At 37.1% G+C, this 21,924-nt stretch overlaps 1 protein-coding gene across 1 annotated transcript; it reads left to right on the top strand.

Moving 5' to 3' along the window:
* Nucleotides 1–19,229: 19,229 nt before the first annotated feature.
* On the top strand, nucleotides 19,230–21,402 carry LOC138893994 (uncharacterized). The gene is made up of 3 exons (XM_070178666.1): nucleotides 19,230–19,377; nucleotides 19,459–19,746; nucleotides 21,200–21,402. Exons 1-3 carry the CDS (start codon nucleotides 19,230–19,232, stop codon nucleotides 21,400–21,402), a joined length of 639 nt encoding a protein of 212 aa, XP_070034767.1.
* Nucleotides 21,403–21,924: the final 522 nt, after the last annotated feature.

A 21,924-nucleotide genomic window follows, 5' to 3' on the forward strand; every position in this document is an offset into this window, starting at 1 on the left:
GGCTATACTGAGCCTTCTATTACTTAGAGAACCCATCAGCTCTCTTATTTTCATGGGCTTAATCCCGAGAACTTATTCATTCTCTTCACCTTCTCACTCACCCTTTCTTGTTCTTACTCTTGTCTTCCTAAAACCTTGTCACTCTATCATACTTTAGCTTGCGACCTACATATATCCATTTATACTGCTCGCAATCTTGCTTGCACCATAGATTTTCTTGTATTATTCTGGAACATCAAGCGAGACATCTCATCGTCCTTAACTCTTCTTTACTCTCTTGGCTAGATATCTCGGTACCTAGAAACCATAGGCTGGAAAATATACCATTAACGATGCTGTTATCATTCTTGGATACTGAATCCCCGTGCTTCTAGCCTTCTATCCAAAGTATGGACTATTCACAGCCTTCTGCATTTAAGTATCTCGTACGTTGTTCACCTTTACCTTACTTACCTTAAAATCACGCATCACATCTTGCATCTCTTTCATAACATCCCTTCCACATAGGTATGATTCACATCCACAACTTGGAGCTTTATTATAATACTACAATCTGGTGGGAGCTTCATACTAACTTCTTATGAGGCTGTTACTTTTCTAATTGGCTTTATCGTAGAGTTGTTATAGACTATGGTTGTTGTACTATCTCTCTTGTACCTCTGATATTAAGGCTAGTCCTGCAATGTTCTCGATCACGATTTCTATAATTTTCTAGGTCCAATAATCAGACTCCTGATTTACTTAGTCGATGTAACTCTTTAGTTTCCTCTTCCCTTTGATCAACCTTCGTGTAGGCTTAAGCTATCTTCCGATATACGGCTCATGGTATCAGCTATTACTTTAGTCCTTCATAGACGCTATAGAATATCCAGGATATAATCTTCTAACAATTCAATTCTTTGTTATTGACCTGGACTCAATTCTTCCTTTTATCTTATATTGGAGTCTTCTACGGTTGTATGATTGTCAACATATACGTATACTCCGAAATCGCAAGTACATTCATAACGTAACCAACTCTGGATCATTGATCGAATAGTTCCTTTCGTTCCTTCTCAACTTTCTTTAAACGTAAGCTATTACTTTTCCTGGACTTCTGCCTGCTTGTTGCGTGCATACTTAGCTTATCTTAGTTCCCGCGCACGCCGAAATTTTTGTGCAACTCATATGATTGCGAATATTACTTTTGACTTTACTTCCCATTTATTATCCATGGTAGGTGCTACGTTTTTTATAGCGTGCATACAATGTTGTAGTGAGACTATTTTTTTACATGACTTTTTTTTTCTCCTTCGAGTTACCATGTTTAGGTTGAAGCCTTCTTCCTTATTTCCTCAGTTAGTCTTTCGTTGTAGTACTTAGGGAAGACCTTCTAACTCTTATAAAGGTGCGAGCTTATTACATCGCATACCCGATGGAATTCTTGATGTTTGTACTCACCTATAATTATCTGTAGTTCTTACCTCCATGCCCTTGTGCTTGTAGGGTTGCTTCTGAACTGATATTTTGATTGTCTTCCCAGTGGCACTCTCTTGTATTTCCATAACATTCATACGATACCTTTAACTACCCCAACTCTTATCTGAATATTTCTCAAGTATTACAATGACATTACTGCGAGGCTAAATTCACTATATTGGGTTTACCATGTTTATCCTGCACGATCTGCTGACTCATTTGTAACCTCCTGTTTAGCCATAACTAGGTTCTTCCCAAATCAACTACCAACTACTCGTTGGCCCATTCTCATATCAATGTTACGCGTAATCTTTCTTGGTTTATTTCCTTTGTCTTAACTTACCTTTCGCACTGGATCCTTATTTATAAATAACATCCCAGGCAGGAACCCTTACTACCTTTCCTTGACATTGTGTTTGCATAATGTTCTGTAATCGTAGCATATATGTAGGATTTGGATAAGTGCAATTTCATCCCTTTCTTATTTTTGTCGCATTCTTCCTTTACCATTCCATAGTTACTAGAACCACTTAATTCTGACTTAAAATCATGTCACTCCATATTCCCCCCTTTAGGGGAGTACTAAGAGTTGGAGCTACGACAATCTGCCTATAGATGTTCTACCTCTTCATTTTTGGCATCCTTTCACATCATAGATGACCCTTACTCTCCTTGCGGTAATCCTTCCGTACTAAGGATAACGAAATTCCTTACTCGCAAGGTGACAACTACTATAACTGGCACATACAGTCTCTTAAGCTTAACTTTGCTCACATTGCTTACTTTAGAGAAGCGCCTTCCTGAATGACCATTTTCTTAATTTCTCATGAATCTTCTTCTGTTTTCCATTCTATTATTGCCGGTACGAAATCTGAAATTCTCATGATGTCGACTATTATCAAATCACTAAATCCCTAATTCATGTTTACTATATCTTGTTCACCAGCCCATACTGATCTCTATTATACTGGGGTCTAGCTTTTCCTATTGGTAATCATGTTAGAGTCACGAACTTATTTCTCGAAATGAGGATATGACTTCATGGCCTATACTCTTTTGTTGTCTTAAGGCCTATCACCTCTCGTCTCTTCCTTCACCTGACTATGGACCCGGTAATACCGTCATTTTTTTTATCTACCGTTGTCATCCATGTATCGCATCTTACTGACAATTCTTCCTTATCTCTCTTCTCATTACTCTGCTAATATTTTTGCCTATCCCTTTCTTGTGAAAACTTCAACAAGACATTCTTTTGCTTTTTGCTCCCCTTGCTTCATCCATCGGCTCTTTGGGTTGCTCAACGTCCCCGCTCTACTAGGGACGAGAGTCACACTAAGGTAATATTTATCCCTTCCAAGCTTCCAGTGCCTATCTTCTGGAAAAAATAAATTTTTATCATGCTAGTATTCACATCCAATTGTAATATTCTAGAGTGCACCATCTGGGTTTCTCACAAGAAGATCTATTAGTACATTTGTAATATCCTTCGAAAATGTCAACTAACACAACAATCCATTCACCATTTTGGGTTACTCAAACCCCAGCCAGATCCTGATGTTCCGTCATTTTCTTAAACTACACCTGTTAGCCCCCATAGGGCATAACTGAGATGGGTGCGGCCAATTGTACATACCTCTGTTACTATTGAATATAATTCAAAAAACTTATATTCCTCTGCCTAAATTATAAACAATGTTAGCCTTCATTAACTGGGCGCCTCGTACCCTTCTTCATCTTGCTTCTTTTGCTTGTTGAAACTTTTATTTATCTTCTGAATCTCTCATTGTCTTTCACCATAAATGTGGATAGGTATTCTTGCCTCAAAGCTCCTTATCAAGAGGCTTACACCTTTCAGTACGCACATGATCTGCTGAAGACCTCACATTTACTTATCATAAGCATGATGCAAAGTCGAGTTCCTCTGACTCAACTCTTCTATAGCCATATCTTTTACCAACCGTCTTTCTCGATGTAGGTATCGTCTTATTACGAATAAAATAGAAGTTAGGAATTTGAATTCTTACAACTGAGCTCTACCACACGATCTAGAGTAAGAAGAAAAAGTGACAGTCCTAAATGCCATGTAGCCTCCTGCTTATAAGTGTGGTGCACAACACACCCATATACAAGACTCTATTAGACACGGCTTGTAGACTCCCTAGGACAGAACTGCTCTGGTACCACTTTTTTCACGACCCAAACCGATGGGCCGTCATGGGCACCCGGTACCTTACTCAACCGAGTACCAACGTAACGTATCTTTCTCATTACATCATCATGTACATGTGACATATGGGCCTAATAGGCCAACATGATCATTTATAAACTCAAAACATAAGCCGACAAGGCCGTACAATCTTTCATGTACACGACATATGTCTACAAGCCTCTATGAGTACATAAATATTATAAAGGTCGGGATAGAGCCCCGCCATACCAAACTATACACATCTAAATCATACTGACCAAACAAGAAACTCCGGAGCAAATGGAGTGCACCAATATCTTCTACTGAGCTGATCGCCTACTTGGAGGACTCTCGACCTGTCTATCGAGACCTTCGGGCATGAAACATAGCGTACCCAGGCAAAAGGAACGTCAGTACAAATAATGTACCGAGTATGTAAGGAATGAAAATCAGTAAATAATAGACATGAGAGAAACATGGAGTAAAAGACTCGACATGTACGTCCGCATAGCTCTATGAATCATTTCATCTTTATAATATCATGAATATGCGTATAAATGTCATACCATGCATAGGTATATATGTTCATAACATCATCAAGCCTCTTCAGGTATCCCATCTTATCATTTCGGCCACTGTGGGCAAATCATCAACGTATACCAACTGATCAGGTGGTGGTGCGTATATAACGACATAAACTTTTTTCATATCCCATATACATATAATATACATACATACGCGTATATAACGCCATCTGGTCATGGGTCAATGTATATGTATAAATGCATGAAATGCATAAGAAATACGTTAATAATATTTTCTCGGAATGTCATTAAAATAATATGCCTTAAGAAATATATTAATAAGATTTTCTCGGAATGTCATAAAAATAATATGCCTGTCGGATAAATTTTATCAAATACGTATTTTTCTGAGACCCATGAACAGAAGATATAATAATAATTCACATGGGGAATCAAGAATATAGACACCCCTAATATTTCTATGAATAGAGTCGTTTATGGAAATTGTGTGTTTGCTCATTTCTTTCAGTATCATTTGGGTCATGCCAAAAAGAAAAAAAGGGATAGCCTTAACATACATAGAATAGGAAAAAATTCGTATAATATCCTTGGAAAAGATTACACCGTACTTTTTTAGAATCGCAAAATTTTATGTTGCTACGATTCTAACAATTCTCGTTGGAATTGTTTTGGTTGCAAGAGTTTTGTTGAAAGCTTACTGGATGGAGTTTGAACCATAATGTCTATGAAACCAATTCTGGTTTGAAAGTGTCTTGCATATGAATTTAGGAAGAAAACCAAACTTTGTAATGTTATGACACCAAGCTTATAATGTCTTACACTTACTTACACGTAAGTGCCTTATAACTTTAGATGGCCACTAAGCCAATATGACTAAGAGCCATAGGTCATAGTAGTGGATTGCTGCCATGTAGGGGGTGGGAGTGGGAAATATTAATCTTTATCCACTTATTAGGTAATTAGATAATGTTCCGTTATCCGGTAATTAACCAATTATTCGCATAATTAAAAATTATCTCAAATTACTTAAAATACTACTCATTTTTAATATACTTTGTACATCATACTATCACGATCATATGGTACCTTGTATGGTACTAGTCCATAAGTATCGGGTATTATAGCTCGGACCATATTTCATCCCAAATCGGCAACCTTCAACGAAATTCATTTTCTTCGACTTGATTACCCTCTCAACTTCACAAATTTACTCATCACTTGTTTGAAATAGCATAATGCTTATAATCTCAAAATAATCCCATTCCCGAACTTACGTTGATTAACTTACGACAAAACTTTAACGTATGAAAATACGGGATGTAATATCTCATTTTCAAGCTTTCACCAATTTACTTATGGCATACTTTTACGTACGAAAACATGGGGTGTAACATTATTGGATTCGTGGGGGATTAATAAGTTAATTAAGGAAATGGTGGATAATTATTGAGGTGGATAAGCATTAACCAAGTGGCGGCAAGTAGGGACTCAAATTTTGACTAAGCAAGTCATGGGATTAGGTGGCACATTTAGAGGGATTTGTTGGCCAAGTCATACATAAGTGGGGCCCACACCCAAAGACTTAAGACTTCTCTAATTCACTTGGTGTCTCTACAAGATAATAAAAAAAGTTTCAACAAACTCTTAAGAGACTTTGGTCCTCTACTTTCTTTGGTTTTCTAAGGGCTTCAAATGTGAAAGACTAATTTCTTAAATTGAGTCCGATTCTTGGATCAAAAAGGAAGGGAATAGAAAAGGAAAAATACAACTAGTAGTCTCAACAAATGAGATATCAAGTTGAAACAATGCACCTGCTATTGATTATAACAAATGCCATCCAAAGGAATTTGCTTCTCTTTGAGGATTAGAAGTCCGTTAACTACGATTAAATGGTGTATCAAATGGTGTTACACTTTGAGAACAACAAAGTACGGATGAAGCTATAACAAAAATCCATACAAGATTACGTTATGTAATAGCAACGTGACTTGCAAATTCTAAGGGAGTACGGTACAATCTTTCTCAAGAATATCATACGAATTTTTCCCTACTTCGATCCGCCGTTACGTGTTATCGCAACTGACGTGTGTTAGAGGGACTATCAAGAGAATTGGCTCAGGTATGTTAAGGCTATCCCTTCTTTCCTTTTGGCATGATTCATACGATACAAACAAAACGAGAAGCACAGCTTTTATAAATGACTCTATTCATTGAAGTACTAGGGGTGCCTATGTTCTTGATTCCCAATGTGAATTATTATTATATCTTCTTTTCATGGGTCTCAGAAAAATACGTAGTTGATAAAATTTATCTGAAGGCATATTGATCTTATGAAATACCGAGAGGTCTTATTAACGTATTTCTTATGCATTTCATACATTTATACATGTACATTGACCCATGACCAGATGGCGTTATATACGCGTATATATATATATATATATATATATATATATATATATATATATATATATATATATGAAAAAAGGTTACGGCGTTATATACGCACCACCAAATTTGAAATAAACTAGAGCATGAATGCATCTACACACTGCACAATAACACGTCAAAACATTCAAACTAAAATGAGGATAAAAGAAAGCATGCCCAAGAATATTCTTGACTGTAAAACAATTATTTGAGTTTGACTCCTATGTTCGGTGGAACTAAACTGGTGGTCATCGATCAGCAAAACGTATGGTATAATTTGAACAAACAGTCTCCGATTGGTGGAGTTAGAGATAGAAATGGGCAACGATCTAATTTGAAATCTCCGACAGGCGGAGCAACGTGGTAATTGTATAACCTATGGTGCGTTTGAATAATGTGTTCCGAGTGTGAGGCGGATGGTGCGATTGTAGAATGAGCTCTGATTGGCAGAGTGGATGGAGCGATCTGTACAACTAACTCCGATTGGCAGAGCTAATGGCGTAACTGTACAAGGTGCTCTAGTTGGCAAAGCGGACAACGCAACCTATACAACAAATTGGTGTTGATGGAGCATTGGATGAGTCAAGTTGTGTCGGAGGAGTCATCCTTCCGGGTAGCCAACTTGGCTTTGACTCCGGGGTACCTGCAAAGATTGAAAGTTAGCATTTAATCGTGTAAGGTCAAAAAGAACGTTGTAATGAAATAGCGAGGGGTCAAAAGCTCATGAGGTTGCAGGGAATCGATAGCGCCTCTGATTTAGACTGCAAGCTTGTTGACTTAGTGCCATCAGTTTGATTTCTGTATACACACACATTAATACTATTGTGGCGTGTAGCCCAATCCACATATATAATAATATTATTGCGGCGTACAACACGATCCACATATATAATAATAATACAGTTGCAGCATGCAACCCGATCCACATATGTAATAATACTAAAATAATATGTAATAATTTGGATTGTTCAAATATGTAATAATTTGGATTGTTCAAATTAGATGTGTAATCCAATTATACCACTTATTTTAGATATTATTACATATGTGGATCGGGTTGCATGCTGCAACAATGCATAAGTCCTCTTGGACAATCCAATATAATATAGTAGAGTGAAATAGGAAGCAAGTAAAGGCAAATAAGCAAGTAAAGGCAAATAAGCAAGTAAAGGCAAATAAGCAAGTAAAGGCATGAGACAAGTAAAAGCATATATCTAATAACATGTAAGAGCATATAACGAGTAAAGGCGGACAATAAATAAAGGCATGAGTAAGTGGAAGCATGTTAAAAATACAGACATGTAGTAAAGGAAGGCATATATTTAACAAGTAAGGACATGTAGCAGGTAAAGCACATAACAAGTAAAGACATTGAATAAATGAAGACATGATATAATTGAAGACATGCAATTAAGTGGTACACCCCACATGCTTGAATCCATGATAACACATACACACTTGTCACCTTGCATATACACCGTCCCCATATATAAATCACGCAGCAAATAGACCAATCAAGCCTAATTTCCTCAAATCAAGATTAACCACGACACTTACCTCATTTAGGAACACAATCAACAATCCCACAGGTGTGTCCCTTGGGAAAAAGCTTCCAAATCACCCCGAATCTAGTCAATTATTGTTCAAACAAGTCAAAACAAGCCAAACAAGCTTTATAAACTACTCACATGCGATAAAGGTTCAATCTTTAACATAATTGAAAAGGTCAACAAAAGTCAACCGGAGCCCACATGGTCAAAATCCTAAATTAAGATAAAATCTCGATTACCCATTCACCCTCAAGCCTGAATATGTGATTCATTTCAAAATCCGACCTCAATTTGAGATCTAAATATCAATTTTATAAAATCCCTAAATTCTACCCAAAATCCCCAATTTATACTCTAAAAATCCTAGATTTGATAATGAAATTCATGGAAAAAGTAATGGAAATTGAATGAAAACAAGTTAATATTACTAACTTATGAAGTTGAGAAGAAATGGCTCTCCAAAAATTGTCTCTAAGGTATCTAGGTCTCAAAAATGGTGTAAAATGAGCTATGTCCCGAAATTTTAACTTTTACCGTGCTGCAGATATCGCAATTGCGAACTCTTATTCACAATTGTGATGTTCGCAAATGCAAACTATTGATCACAAATATGATCAGTGCCTGAGCTTCACATTTTTCGCAAATGCAAACCCTTCACATTTGCGAAGGTCCCATTCCTCGCAAAACAGAACCAAGCATCGCATTTGCAAAGCTGCCTTCCTACGTTCCAGTGTCGCAAATGTGACACAACAGTCGCAAATGCGATGAACCACCTGTTCGCAAAAGAGACTCTGTCTTTGCTAAAGATAAGTTCCAAGCCCCTGCCCAACATCGGAAATGCGAGTCTGACATCGCAAAAGAAAAGCTCGCATTTGCGAATAGGTCATCGTAAATGCGAGACCTGTAGATTAACAAAACCAGAAAATTCCCAGTCATGCTAAAACCTTCCGCAATCTATCTGAAACTCACATGAGCCTCTCGGGCTCCAATCCAAAAAGACATACAACTTTATTAACATCATACAAACTTGCTCGATAAACTGAAATCATCAAAATTCAAGAATCTATCATTAAAACTCAAAATTTTCAAGTTGAAAACTCAATTTTTTCCATCATTTCACATAAAGCACCGAGACAGACTCGAGTCACCTGGGACGCTAACCAAACATACGTACATGTTACACTCCGTACTTTAATTATTAGAATGTGTTGCAAGTGAATCAATATAAGTCAGAGAGTTTAAGGACCTTTACAAAGACAATGATGAGTTAAAACAGGTGTTAAGGAAGTATCGTGAGGGTTGGAGACTGATAAGTGCATCAGTCAACATGCGAGGACGAATATTCCAATGAGGGAAATGATGTTACACCCCATATTTTTGTACGTAAAAGTATGTTGTAAGTTAACTGATGTGAGCTCAAAAATGAGATCGTATTTGAAATTATATAAAGTACGTTAGTCATTGTACCTTGGAGGTTACAAAAATTTAAGATCATTAACACCAAGTACCAAGAGGGTTGGATGGTTTTTAAGCTAAACAAATCAAAGAAAATAAGTTTAGTCCAAAGTCGGCAAGATTGGGAATGTTATAACCCGTACTTTCAGAGCAAAACTAGGAGTGCTTAATATACTAAGGAGGTCATGTTTTAAAGTAGTTGAATCTTACAATATTCATATATTATGTTTTGATGTCAAACAAGTTGTAAAATAAAAGTTTACAAAAGTTGTCGTCAGTTACGTTTATAAATTAACTGAAATTTGGGTCTAATGTCACTGAGCTTTTCTCCAATAGACTCTGATTTACGGGGTGATCCACATATCAAATTAATGATCTACAAGTCTAATTTCCAATACATTAAATCATTTGTCGATACGACATCAAAATAGAGAGATATTTATATTTTTACGAGACTGCGCAGGCAGCCCCTATGGGACCCACTTGGTCGGTGGCCAGCGTTCACATATTTTTATCTCATTTTTGGGATGAGATTTGCTTATTTTTCGACCTCCTTCCAACCTCACACACTCCAACCCTCCCAAACAGTTCCTACCATGGCTCCAAACAATTTCCAAACTAAAAATAAACCATAACCCAACATTAAAGTTAGCCAAAAGTGAAGAATAACCCTTCTATAATATTTTGATATGAATATTGAGCTAATTTAAGTTTTGGGTTAGAATTTTATGTACTTTCAAAGATATGTTTAACATCCTTTTTATTGTGTTTAGGGTTAATTACATGTTGGTTGTGATGTTGGAGTGAAAGATTACAAGATAGCACTTGAAAGACGGAAGAGATGTTGTTATCTTTTTTTGAATTTGTTTTAAGGCTATATATATATATATATATATATATATATATATATATATATATATATATATATATATATGTTGTTATGGCTGAAAATTATAGAAAATAACTTGATTATGATATGATTTCTATTCTTATGCATGTCTATATGTTTATTAAGTGAATTGATGAAAGAAACATATGAAACTTGAGATTGAAAGTGAAAATTTGACTTCTATGGTGTTGTATTGCAATTGAGGGCTATTGTAAGCTAAGTATAGCTTGGATTTCGACTTCGATATACTGTAGGAGGTAAGAATATTATGTTTTTGCTTGTGCATAAGATTATCTTGATGTTGATCAAGCTAAATGGATGGATTAGGCATGAACTAATGAATAAAGTTGCTAATTGAGGATAATTGGAGTTGTGGACTAGTTTCTTTATTATAAATATATGATATAAGGCTGGAATAATTGATGAATGACTCCATTATCATGTTAAGGATATTCTTAAGTTAAAGTAAGAAGTCTATAAGGGGTGATATGGGGTATACAGATTTCAATCCGGGCTTGCCGCTAGTCGTGAAGTAGTTGTGACTTGTTGTTGTAATATAGTATCTTGTTATTGATATTTATATGTTGCTGGATTTCTCTGGTTGTTGTTGGTATATGGTATTGGAGGAGGCCCTTGTTACAGGCGGGATGCTTCCCAAATTTACGTAAACGGGCTACTAGCTTAAGTTATGGACATAGCCTTTACTTAGCATTGATTATGAATCTCCTTATACTATTTTAGATTGAGTTGAGTTGTTTCAAGAGTTTCTTGGAAGGTATTAATGACCCAACGAGGTTAAGGTATGTTAAGGCTAAACCATTCCTTCATTTTGGCAAGATCCCGTAACTAAACGCATTTGATAACGAGCCACAAAGAGAAGTTTGTATTCTTGAATTTATGTACATTATCTTAGTCTCATAAGTTATAGTATTCTCCCTAATTGGGAATTTATATTTAGTTAATGTGAACAACTAATTTTTTACCACACCAAAATTCTATACTATTTTAGTGTAAATATGTGTTTTATGTCTAATCTTGATATTTCTTACCCTTACAATTTAATTTATCTTTTAAAATAAAAGACCAAAACAAAATGAAGTTAACGTCAAAAGCTCAGAAATCTGATTTTTACTTGGCAAATAATCCCAATTCCCATCCCCTTATGTCTCTCACCCCACCACTCATAATCCCCATTTTTTCCCAACTCCCTCACGTATTCCCTCCACATATCCATCCACACTCTCACTTTCTCACATCACATAGCACACACCTGCACTCTTTATTTTGAATTATCCTCACATAGTTCCTCCTAGAAACACACACGATCACTGGCTCACATAGAATATCTTACATAGACTCTATAAATCAGCCCTTAGACACATCATTTGAAAAAAAAAACTGAGAAGAAAATTGGCAGTGAGGAGAAGAAGCACATATTTATTTTCTTTGGTTTTGGAGTGAGAGAGATAGAGTAAAGTGAAGAAAAATACATAAATATTTGGAGTTCCTTCAGTTCTACTTTATTCCGGTCTTTCCTTCTAAGAACAAAAGTTTGAAAATCATGCTTGAAATGGAGTAAATGGAGATTCTCTGTTCGAGTTCTGGACTTTCAGGTTCAAGTCGAATTTCTTTTGGTTCGTGATGTGTCGTCATTGCTCAAGTTTGGCATTGAATATCATTATATTTGCTGAAATTTCTTTTCTTCTCAACATATATTGAAAAATTTCACTGGAAAAAGGTTAATATTTATCAGCTTCCATCTTTTTATTTTATTTTCCATCCGTGATGATTCTCTATGCTCATGTTAAGGTCGGATGTTAATCTTCTAAGTAGCGTTTATCTTGCTTTTCTTTTTATGTATTTGATAATTCGTTTTCTTTCCCTTCTTTTCTTTTAATACATAGGCTAGACTTTAGTAACAATATTTCATATGCAAGTTTTGTTCGAAATATTTTAACTTTATTGTTAATAGTCTTCATTTTTGATTTTTCGTTCCACGTATCCTACGATGTACTAGTTCTTTTGTATGTGGATGATTTTTATCTCTAATAACATAGGCTCTATTCATTGAAGATAAATGAATTTAATTGTTAAAGGAAAGTAATAACTGATGTATGGTAATTTTGTTATTTTTTTAGTGTTTAGCATTTTGAAATTAAAAGATGTTTGAGTTTTAGTACTGTTTGCTTTTGATTTTGTTCTTTTGGTCTTTTTTCATGGAATAAAGTATGAAATTTAAGGTGGAATTTAGATTATCAAGAAGTGTAGATCTAATTATGTCAATAGTGTAAGGATTTAATTCAATGTAATAATTTTTCTTTTCTTTCGTTCTCTTTTTTTTTTTTTTTGTTTTTGTTTTTAGAAGTGTTGTTTACATTTTAATTATAAAGTGCCATAATTGCTTTAGAAATCAGTTGAACGATAACGTCATTTCCGTTATTGATAGGTTTAAACCCAATAAATTTTAAGTTGGATCATGTCATGCTTTGATCATATCAGCTTTTGATTTTTTTTTTTAATTTTGAACGACAATGATCATTTTACTTGGGTACATTTTATTCCAACCCCAATTTGTGTTGAGATCTTTAGTAAAACTTAGGATAACCGATATTGCGTGTTAGGAACGTAGTTAATTGGGGCTAGACATATTTCGAGGCGTATTCCTAGAAAATAGTTATAAATGAGAAATGCGGGTTACAAATTAATCAAAGCCCATAATGAGATATAAAAATAAAAATAAAAATAAAGAGGTAAAATTAATTATGAGAGAAAGAGATGAATCACGAACTAATTCAAGACTTGTTTCAATAAGTAAAATAAAAAATAATAAAAACAATTAAGTATTGTCTTCTTTGAGTCAAGAAAGAAGACAGTACTTTGACAACCACCAAGCTATAATCGGTGGGCAGGTCCGTACTGGACAACCTCTAATCAGATGGTAAGCTATATACCGAGCCTACAATGGTTGAGCGTCTATGAGCGAGCCTACTATGGCCGAGCAATTACACATACTGAGCCTAGTATGGCCGAGCGCCTATGAGCGAGCCTACTACGGCTGAGCAGTTACTCATACAGAGTCTTATACGGCTGGACAACTATTTTACTTACTATATTGAGATATTTGAGTCAGTATCATCATGTAAGCATATCTTCAGATTATCTTTGACTCCCGCTTACTTTTAGTTATTATATTATCATTTCAGTTTCAACTTTTAGTTATTCTATTGTCTTACATACTCGGTACAATTGTGATGTTCGCAAATGCAAACTATTGATCACAAACATGAGCTTCACAGTTTTCGCAAATGCAAACCCTTCGCATTTGCAAAGGTCCCATTCCTCGCAAAACAGAACCAAGCATCGCATTTGCAAAGCTGCCTTCCTACGTTCCAGTGTTGCAAATGTGACACAACAGTCGCAAATGCGATGAACCCCCTGTTCGCAAAAGAGACTCTGTCTTTGCAAAATGGAAGTTCCAAGCCCCTGCCCAACATCGGAAATGCGATTATGGCATCGCAAAAGCAAAGCTCGCATTTGCGAATAGGTCATCGCAAATGCGAGACATGTAGATTAACAACACCAGAAAATTCTCAGTCATGCCAAAACCTTCCGCAATCCATCTAAAACTCACCTGAGCCTCTCGGGCTCCAATCCAAAAAGACATACAACTTTATTAACATCATACAAACTTGTTCGACAACTAAAATCATCAAAATTCAAGAATCTATCATTAAAACTCAAAATTTTCAAGTTCAACACTCTATTTTTTCCATCATTTCACATAAAGCACCGAGACAGACTCGAGTCACCTGGGATGCCAACCAAACATACGTACATGTTACACCCCGTACTTTAATTATTGGAATGCGTTGTAAGTGAATCAATATAAGCCAGAGAGTTTAAGGACCTTTACAAAGACAATGATGAGTTAAAATAGGTGTTAATGAAGTATCGTGAGGGTTGGAGACTGATAAGCGCATCAGTCAACATGCGAGAACGAGTGTTCCAATGGGGGGAATGATGTTACACCCCATATTTTTTTTTACATAAAAGTAAGTTGTAAGTCAACTGATGTGAGCTTAAAATTGAGATCATATTTGAAATTATATAAAGTACGTTAGTCATTTTACCTTGGAGGTTACAAAAATTTAAGATCATGAACACCAAGTACCAATAGGATTGGATGGTTTATAAGCTAAAAACATCGAAGAAAATAAATTTAGTCTAAAGTCGGTAAGATTGGGAATGTTATAACCCGTACTTTAGTGGCAAAACTAGGAGTGCTTAATATGCTAAGGAGGTCATGTTTTAAGATACTTGAATCTTATAATATTCGTATGTTATGTTTTGATGTCAAACAAGTTGTAAAATAAAAGTTGGCAAAAGTTGTCGTCAGTTATGTTTATAAATTAACTGAAATTTGGGTCTAATGTCACTGAGCTTTTCTCTAATATACTCGGATTTATGGGGTGATCCATATTTCAAATTAATGAAACATTGTCAGGGCGAAGCGATACATGTGGCTATTGTGATTATTTTAGGGTGGAGTTATACAGGTGGCTATTGTTGTTGTGATAAAAATGTGGGCACGAGGTGCAATATGTGTGTGTTTCTATTTGATGACTTGTTCTTGAAGCTGAGTCTTTACTTGCATTGAATTGTTATCACTTGCTATGATGTGATTATTGTTATTGTTCTTATGCTACACTTTCTATTGTTAGTCTTTGATATATTGCCTAGGTTATTTGCCTAGTGAGTATCACATGACTTGAACCTTGTCACTACTTTACCGAGGTTAGTCTTGATACTTACTGGGTAGTGACTGTAGTGTACTCATACTACACTTCTATACATGTGGTATAACTGTAAGCTGTTTAGATTCAGGTGTTGGAGTGTCACGCCGCGAACCATGGCCTGCGCGTAACACGACACTCGGTGCCTGACTTTATGTGATCGAGCGAACCAACTAGATGGCTGGATCAACATGGTATAACTGTAAGCTGAATATAAACATGCAACATGATGATCTACTAAAGAGTCTGACTAAAATATCATAAATGCAGAAAGTACTAAAAAGTCTGCAAGTATAAACGAGTAGCCGACAAGGCTAACACATAAAAGCCTGCTAACATCTGACTAACTGGACTATAGTCTATGAAGCCTCTAAAGAACACCGTAATGCTAAGTGTTTACTGGGACAAGGTCCCCTGCATACCTTACTAACTGAAATACTACAAAGACTGAAAAAGAGAGATAATGCCTCGAAAGATTGGGGCTTACCAATAGTGGATGCGAGATGTCCTAGCAAGAAGAATAGTCTACCTATAAATCATTACATGCATCGCGATATGAAGGCCCCAGGAAAGGGAAGTTAGTACATTTGAATTGCACTGGTATGTAAAACAACTGAAAGAAAGAACTGTAAATACTGATACTGAAGCTGAACTGATAACTGATAACCAAACTGAACAAGGAAGTAAAGATATGAATACTCCCTATTCTGGATGAGAAACCACCTGTTTATCTGAGTAAATAATCTGCAGCGTCAGGCCCAATATATATATGTGCACAAACTGCAGCCTCGAGCTCAAGTATACGTATACATAACAACGGCCTCAGGCCCAAAGATGCATAAAGCATAAACTACGGCCTCAGGGCCAAATACAGGTGTTCAATACTCAGAGATTTAAAATCAGGAACTAAGAATCATACTATAATACATCATACTGAAATATTAAACCATACCGAGTTGCATGATACTGAAAAACTGTATAAAACTCGACTGAGACATTTATTCATAATAAACGGATTTTTCATAACTGAGACTAATGGGATATTGAACTAATTATGAAATTATGTCATCTAGAGAATAAAAGTTCTAAAATAATTCATGGAACCGAGGCATAATGTTACACCCTATATTTTCGTACATAAAAGTGAGTCGTAAGCAAACTAATGTAGGACCAAAAATGAGATTATCTTTGAAAGTATATAAAGTAAGTTAATCATGTTACCTTGGAGGTTACAAATATTTAAGATCATGAACAACAAGTATAAAGAGGGTTGGAAGGTTCAGAAGCTAAAGGAATTAAAGAAAATAATGTTTTGTCGAAAGTCGACAAGTTGAGAATGTTATAACATGTACTTTTGGGGTGAGACTAGGGTGTTTAACATGATAAGGAGTTTATGTTATGAGTTATGTTAGTCGTATGATAGTCGTGCATTATTTTTTGAAGTCAAGCGAGTTGTGGAACAAAAGTCGATGAAAGTCATCACAAGTTACGTTAATAAGTTTTACTGAAATTTGGGTCAAATATAACTGCGATTTTGCTCCCAATATACTTATAGTTACGGGGTTTTCCACTCGTCAAATTGAAGATCTATGAGTCTATTTTCTAAATTATTAAATCGTTTGTCAATATGACATCGAAGTAGAGAGATATATGTATTTTTGCGAGACTGCGTAGTCTGCTAGGTGACAAGTAGGTGTCTCATCTACTTGCTTAAATGAGAGTCCAAAAATGGGCCAGTTCGGGTCGTCCAAAGAGGCCTTTTAAAGGCCTATTTACTTCATATAATACACTGATAATAGGGAACAATAACCAGACCTAAACCCCTACAAACATCCTCCCAAAAATTACACACAAACCCTAATTGAATTTCTATCCTTTTCAAGTTCTAGTTGGAGGTAAAACCTAGAGCTTGAAGAACCAAGATAGGAGCTGAGTTATTCAACAAATAAGGTAAGTTTAATGATCTCTTTTATCCATTTTTCTGCTGGAGATGTAGGGAAAGTCGTTCTATAATTGCAAGAACTTACGGGACAGTGATAGGAAGCCGTGATTTCGAGTTATTCACTTGTAGCAGACTGTTTTGTGGACTGTTTTGTGTTTCTATTGGATTGCATGTTTTACTACTATTTTATGGAATTTTGGAGGAGGAAGGAGTGGAGAAACACCACATAAATACAGGATAGTGGGCTGGTCATTCGTCGTAACATTTTTGGGCTATTTGACACAACTACGGTGGTCGTTTTGTGTATGAACAGATTGGGGTGTGTTGGACTATTTTGTAGTATTTATTGGTGTATATAAGGTTGGAAAATAATGTATATATATTGGTATTATTGTGTTCTTGTGTTGTTTGTGTTATCTTGAATTTGGATGAAGTAAGGATTATAGTGGAGATGGTGCCCGTTTTAATACAAAATAAGCTTGCCGTTCGCTGTGTGATAGTTGTACCCTTCGTAACTTAATGATAAGTATTATTATCGTTGTTGTAGATTAAGGTGCGAAGAGGCGAGTTCAACTTGGTGATTGGAAAGATTGTGATAAGGTATGTTAAGGCTAAACCTTTCTTCATTTTGGCATGATCCCGTAACTATATGAGTTTGATAACAAGGCATAAAGAGAAGTTCATATTCCTGAACTTATGTACATTATCCTAGTCTCATAAGTTACAGTATTCTCCCTTATCAGGACTTTATATTCGGTTAAGTATTGTCTTCTTCCAGTCAAGAGGGCAGAGAGTGTGTGTGTGTGTGTGTATATATATATATATATATATATATATATATATATATATATATATATATATCGAGCCTACTATGGCCGAGCGCCTATGAACAAACCCAGAATGGCTGAGATACCTAGCCTAGTACGTTCGAGCGCCTATGAGCGAGCCTACTATGGTCGAGCAATTACACGTACCGAGCCTTATAGGGCCGAATATTTATTTTACTTACTATATTGAAAGAGTTGAGTCAGTATCAGCAGGTAAGTATATCTCCAGATCATCTTTGACTCTCAGTTATTTTCAGTTATTATATTATCAGTTCAGTTTCAACTTTAAGTTATATTATTATCTTACATACTCGGTACATTATTTTGTACTGACATCCCTTTTCCAGGGATGCTGCATTGCATGCGTGCAGGTTCAGATAGACAGACGGGTAGACCTCCTCAGTAAGTATTGCCCGAGTTCATATAGCCATCCTTTGGTACGAAGGATGGGAGAGGTCTAGGGGACGTGATGCACCTCCAGCTGTTTGGGAGAATTTTTCAGATGCCTTCTTTGACCAATACTTACCGCGGGATATCCGACAGCCTCGAGTCGATCAGTTTCTAACCCTCAAGCAGGGCAATATGAGTGTCCAAAAGTATAGTCTCTGTTTTGACTCATTGGCCAGATATGCACCATCTATAGTTGCTACTATACGGGACAGGATCCACAAGTTTATAGCAGGGTTGGCCCCAGAGTTGACTGAGGCATGTGCCACCGCTTCATTGCAGGATAGTATGGATGTCTCCCGGATTCAGGCATTTGCCCAGAATATAGAAATAGGTAGGCATCGGCAGCAGGGTACAGAGAGGACTGAGCAAGGGCAGCGTAAGAGGATGAGATTTGCTAGGTCTCAGGAGTAGTCTCAGGGTAGTTATAGGCCCCAGCACTTTGGACACCCACCTAGACCTCCGCCACCACAGTTACAGGGTTACAGGTATGATCGCTATACTCAATCAGGAGAAGGTGAGAGCTCACAGGCATCGGGTTTGCAGCGACATCGAGGTGCAGGGCAGACATAGTCAATTCCGCCGCAGTGTGACATTTGTGGTAGAGGACACTTGGGCCAATGCCGAGCAGGTTCTGATGCTTGTTATACATATGGGCATCTGGGGCATATGATACGAGATTTCCCAAATAGAGATTCTGGGGCTATGGCACAACCAACAAGTTCAGCAACAGGATCATCTATGTCTGTGCATCCTTCAGGGCACGAGTCTCAGTCTTCGACTAGTAGAGGTCGAGGCAGAGGTAGAGGTTCCAGTTTAGGTGGTAACCAGAACCGTATATGTGCTTTAGCAGGTCGAAAGGACTAGGAGTCTTCACAAGATGTTGTGATAGGTATATTGACCATTTTCTCTCACGATGCTTATTCCTTGATAGACCTAGGATCTACTTTATCGTATATTACCCCATTTGTCGGGGGGAAGTTTGGTATAGTGCCTGAAATACTAAGTGATCCTTTTGCGGTATCTACACCAGTAGGAGAAATGATTATTGCTAGATGGGTTTACCGAGGTTGTACGGTGACAGTTTGTAGTCGTCGGACCTTACCTAACCTAGTTGAGCTAGAGATGATGGATTTTGATGCTATCACGGGCATGGACTGGTTGGCAACTTGCCATGCCACAGTTGATTGCCGAGCAAAGGCAGCCAGATTTCATTTTCTGGGTGAGCTAGTCCTTGAATGGGTAGGTAATACAACGACACACAGAGGAAGGTTTATTTCCTATCTGAAGGCGAGGAAAATGATCGCAAAAGGGTGCATTTATCATATTGTGTGAGTTAGAGATGCAGATGCTGAGATACCTACACTTCAGTCTATTCCAGTAGTTAAAGAGTATGCAGATGTGTTTCCAGATGAGCTTCTAGGTATTCCTCCAGAGCGAGAGATTGATTTTAGCATCGATTTGCTTACGGGAACTCAACCAATATCCATCAATTCGTATAGAATGGCACCTGCCGAATTAAAGGAGTTAAAGGAGCAGCTAAAAGATTTGCTGGAGAAAGGTTTCATCAGACCCAATACCTCACCTTGGGGTGCACCAGTACTATTTGTGCGGAAGAAAGACGGCTCATTGAGGATGTGTATCGATTATAGGTAGCTGAACAAGTTAACTATTAAGAATAAGTATCCACTTCCAAGGATCGATGAATTGTTTGATCAGTTGCAGGGGGCTAGATGCTTTTTAAAGATAGATTTGAGGTCTAGGTACCACCAGGTCAGAGTTCGGGAGAAAGATATTCCAAAGACAGCCTTCAGGACCCAGTATGGCCACTTCGAATTCCTTGTCATGTCCTTCAAGTTGACGAATGCACCCTCCGTATTTTTGGACTTGATGAATAGCCTATTCCGACCATTTTTAGATATGTTCATGATAGTATTTATTGATGATATTCTGGTTTATTCATGTTCAGAGTAGGAGCATGCGGATCACCTACGAGCGGTACTCCAAACCCTCCATGATCGTAAGTTGTATGCTAAGTTTTCTAAATATGAGTTCCGGTTGAAGTATGTAGCATTCTTGGGGCATATTGTATCCGATGAAGGTATAAAGGTAGACACTCAGAAGATTGAGGGCGTGAAATCCTGGCCGACCTACCACTCCGACAGAGGTTTGTAGCTTTCTAGGCTTAGCAGGCTACTATCAGAGGTTCATAGAGGGTTTTTTTCCCTTTCGGCACCATTGATGAAGCTGGCTCAGAAATCAACAAAGTTTTAGTGGATAGAGGCTTGTGAGCAGAGTTTCCAAGTGCTTAAGAATAGGATGACCTCAGCGTCAGTTCTAACACTTCCAGAGGGTCTAGAGGGTTATGCCGTGTATTGTGATGCCTGAGGTATCGGGTTAGGATGTGTCCTGATGCAACATGGGAAGGTAATTGCGTATGCTTCAAGGCAATTAATGGAAGCATGAGAGGAATTATCCGACCCACGACCTCGAGTTAGCTGAGGTTGTCCATGCACTAAAGATATGAAGGCATTATTTATATGGTGTTCGTGTTGATGTATTTACATATCATAAAAGCCTGCAATATATCTTCAAGAAAAAAGAGTTAAATTTGTGACATAGGCGATGGCTAGAGTTATTGAAAGATTACGATGTTGACATTCTCTACCATACAGGGAAAGATAATGTTGTAGCAGATGCCTTAAGTCGCCGATCTATGAGTAGCTTAGCACATGTAGAGGCTGAGAAAAGAGAATTACCTAGAGAGATTCATCAATTGGCTTATTTGGGGGTTTGGTTAGTAGATTCTGATGATGGTGGAGTTGTACTCCAAAACACTGCAAAATCATCTCTCATAACTGAAGTCAAGGAAAGGTAGTATGAGGAACCAGAGCTGGTCGAGTTGAGAGAGCGAGTTCCACAGTAGAAGAAGCCGTTGTTAGATCTCAAGGAAGATGGGGTTCTCAGATACAAGGGTCGTCTGTGTGTTCCAGATATAGCAGGGCTACGTGACAGGATTATGGCAGAGGCACATTATTCATGGTATTCCATTCATCCTGGGTCGATGAAGATGTATCATGACATTAAGGATGTGTACTGGTGGAACGATATGAAGAAAACCATTGCTGAGTTTGTCACCCAGTGTCCTAGTTTCCAGCAGGTGAAGGTAGAGCACCATAAGCACGAAGGTCTAGTGCAGACTATAAAGATCCCGATGTGGACATAGGAGGTGATAAACATGGACTTCATCATAGGTTTGCCTTGTTCTCATTGTAAGTTCGATTCTATATGGGTGATAGTTGATAGGCTCACGAAATCAGCCCATTTCCTACTAGTCAGATCTACATATAAAGCCGAATATTATGCGAAGTTATATATTAAGGAGATAGTGCGGCTACAC

Source organism: Nicotiana tomentosiformis, chromosome 6 (genome assembly GCF_000390325.3).
Source record: "Nicotiana tomentosiformis chromosome 6, ASM39032v3, whole genome shotgun sequence".
NCBI lineage: Eukaryota > Viridiplantae > Streptophyta > Magnoliopsida > Solanales > Solanaceae > Nicotiana > Nicotiana tomentosiformis.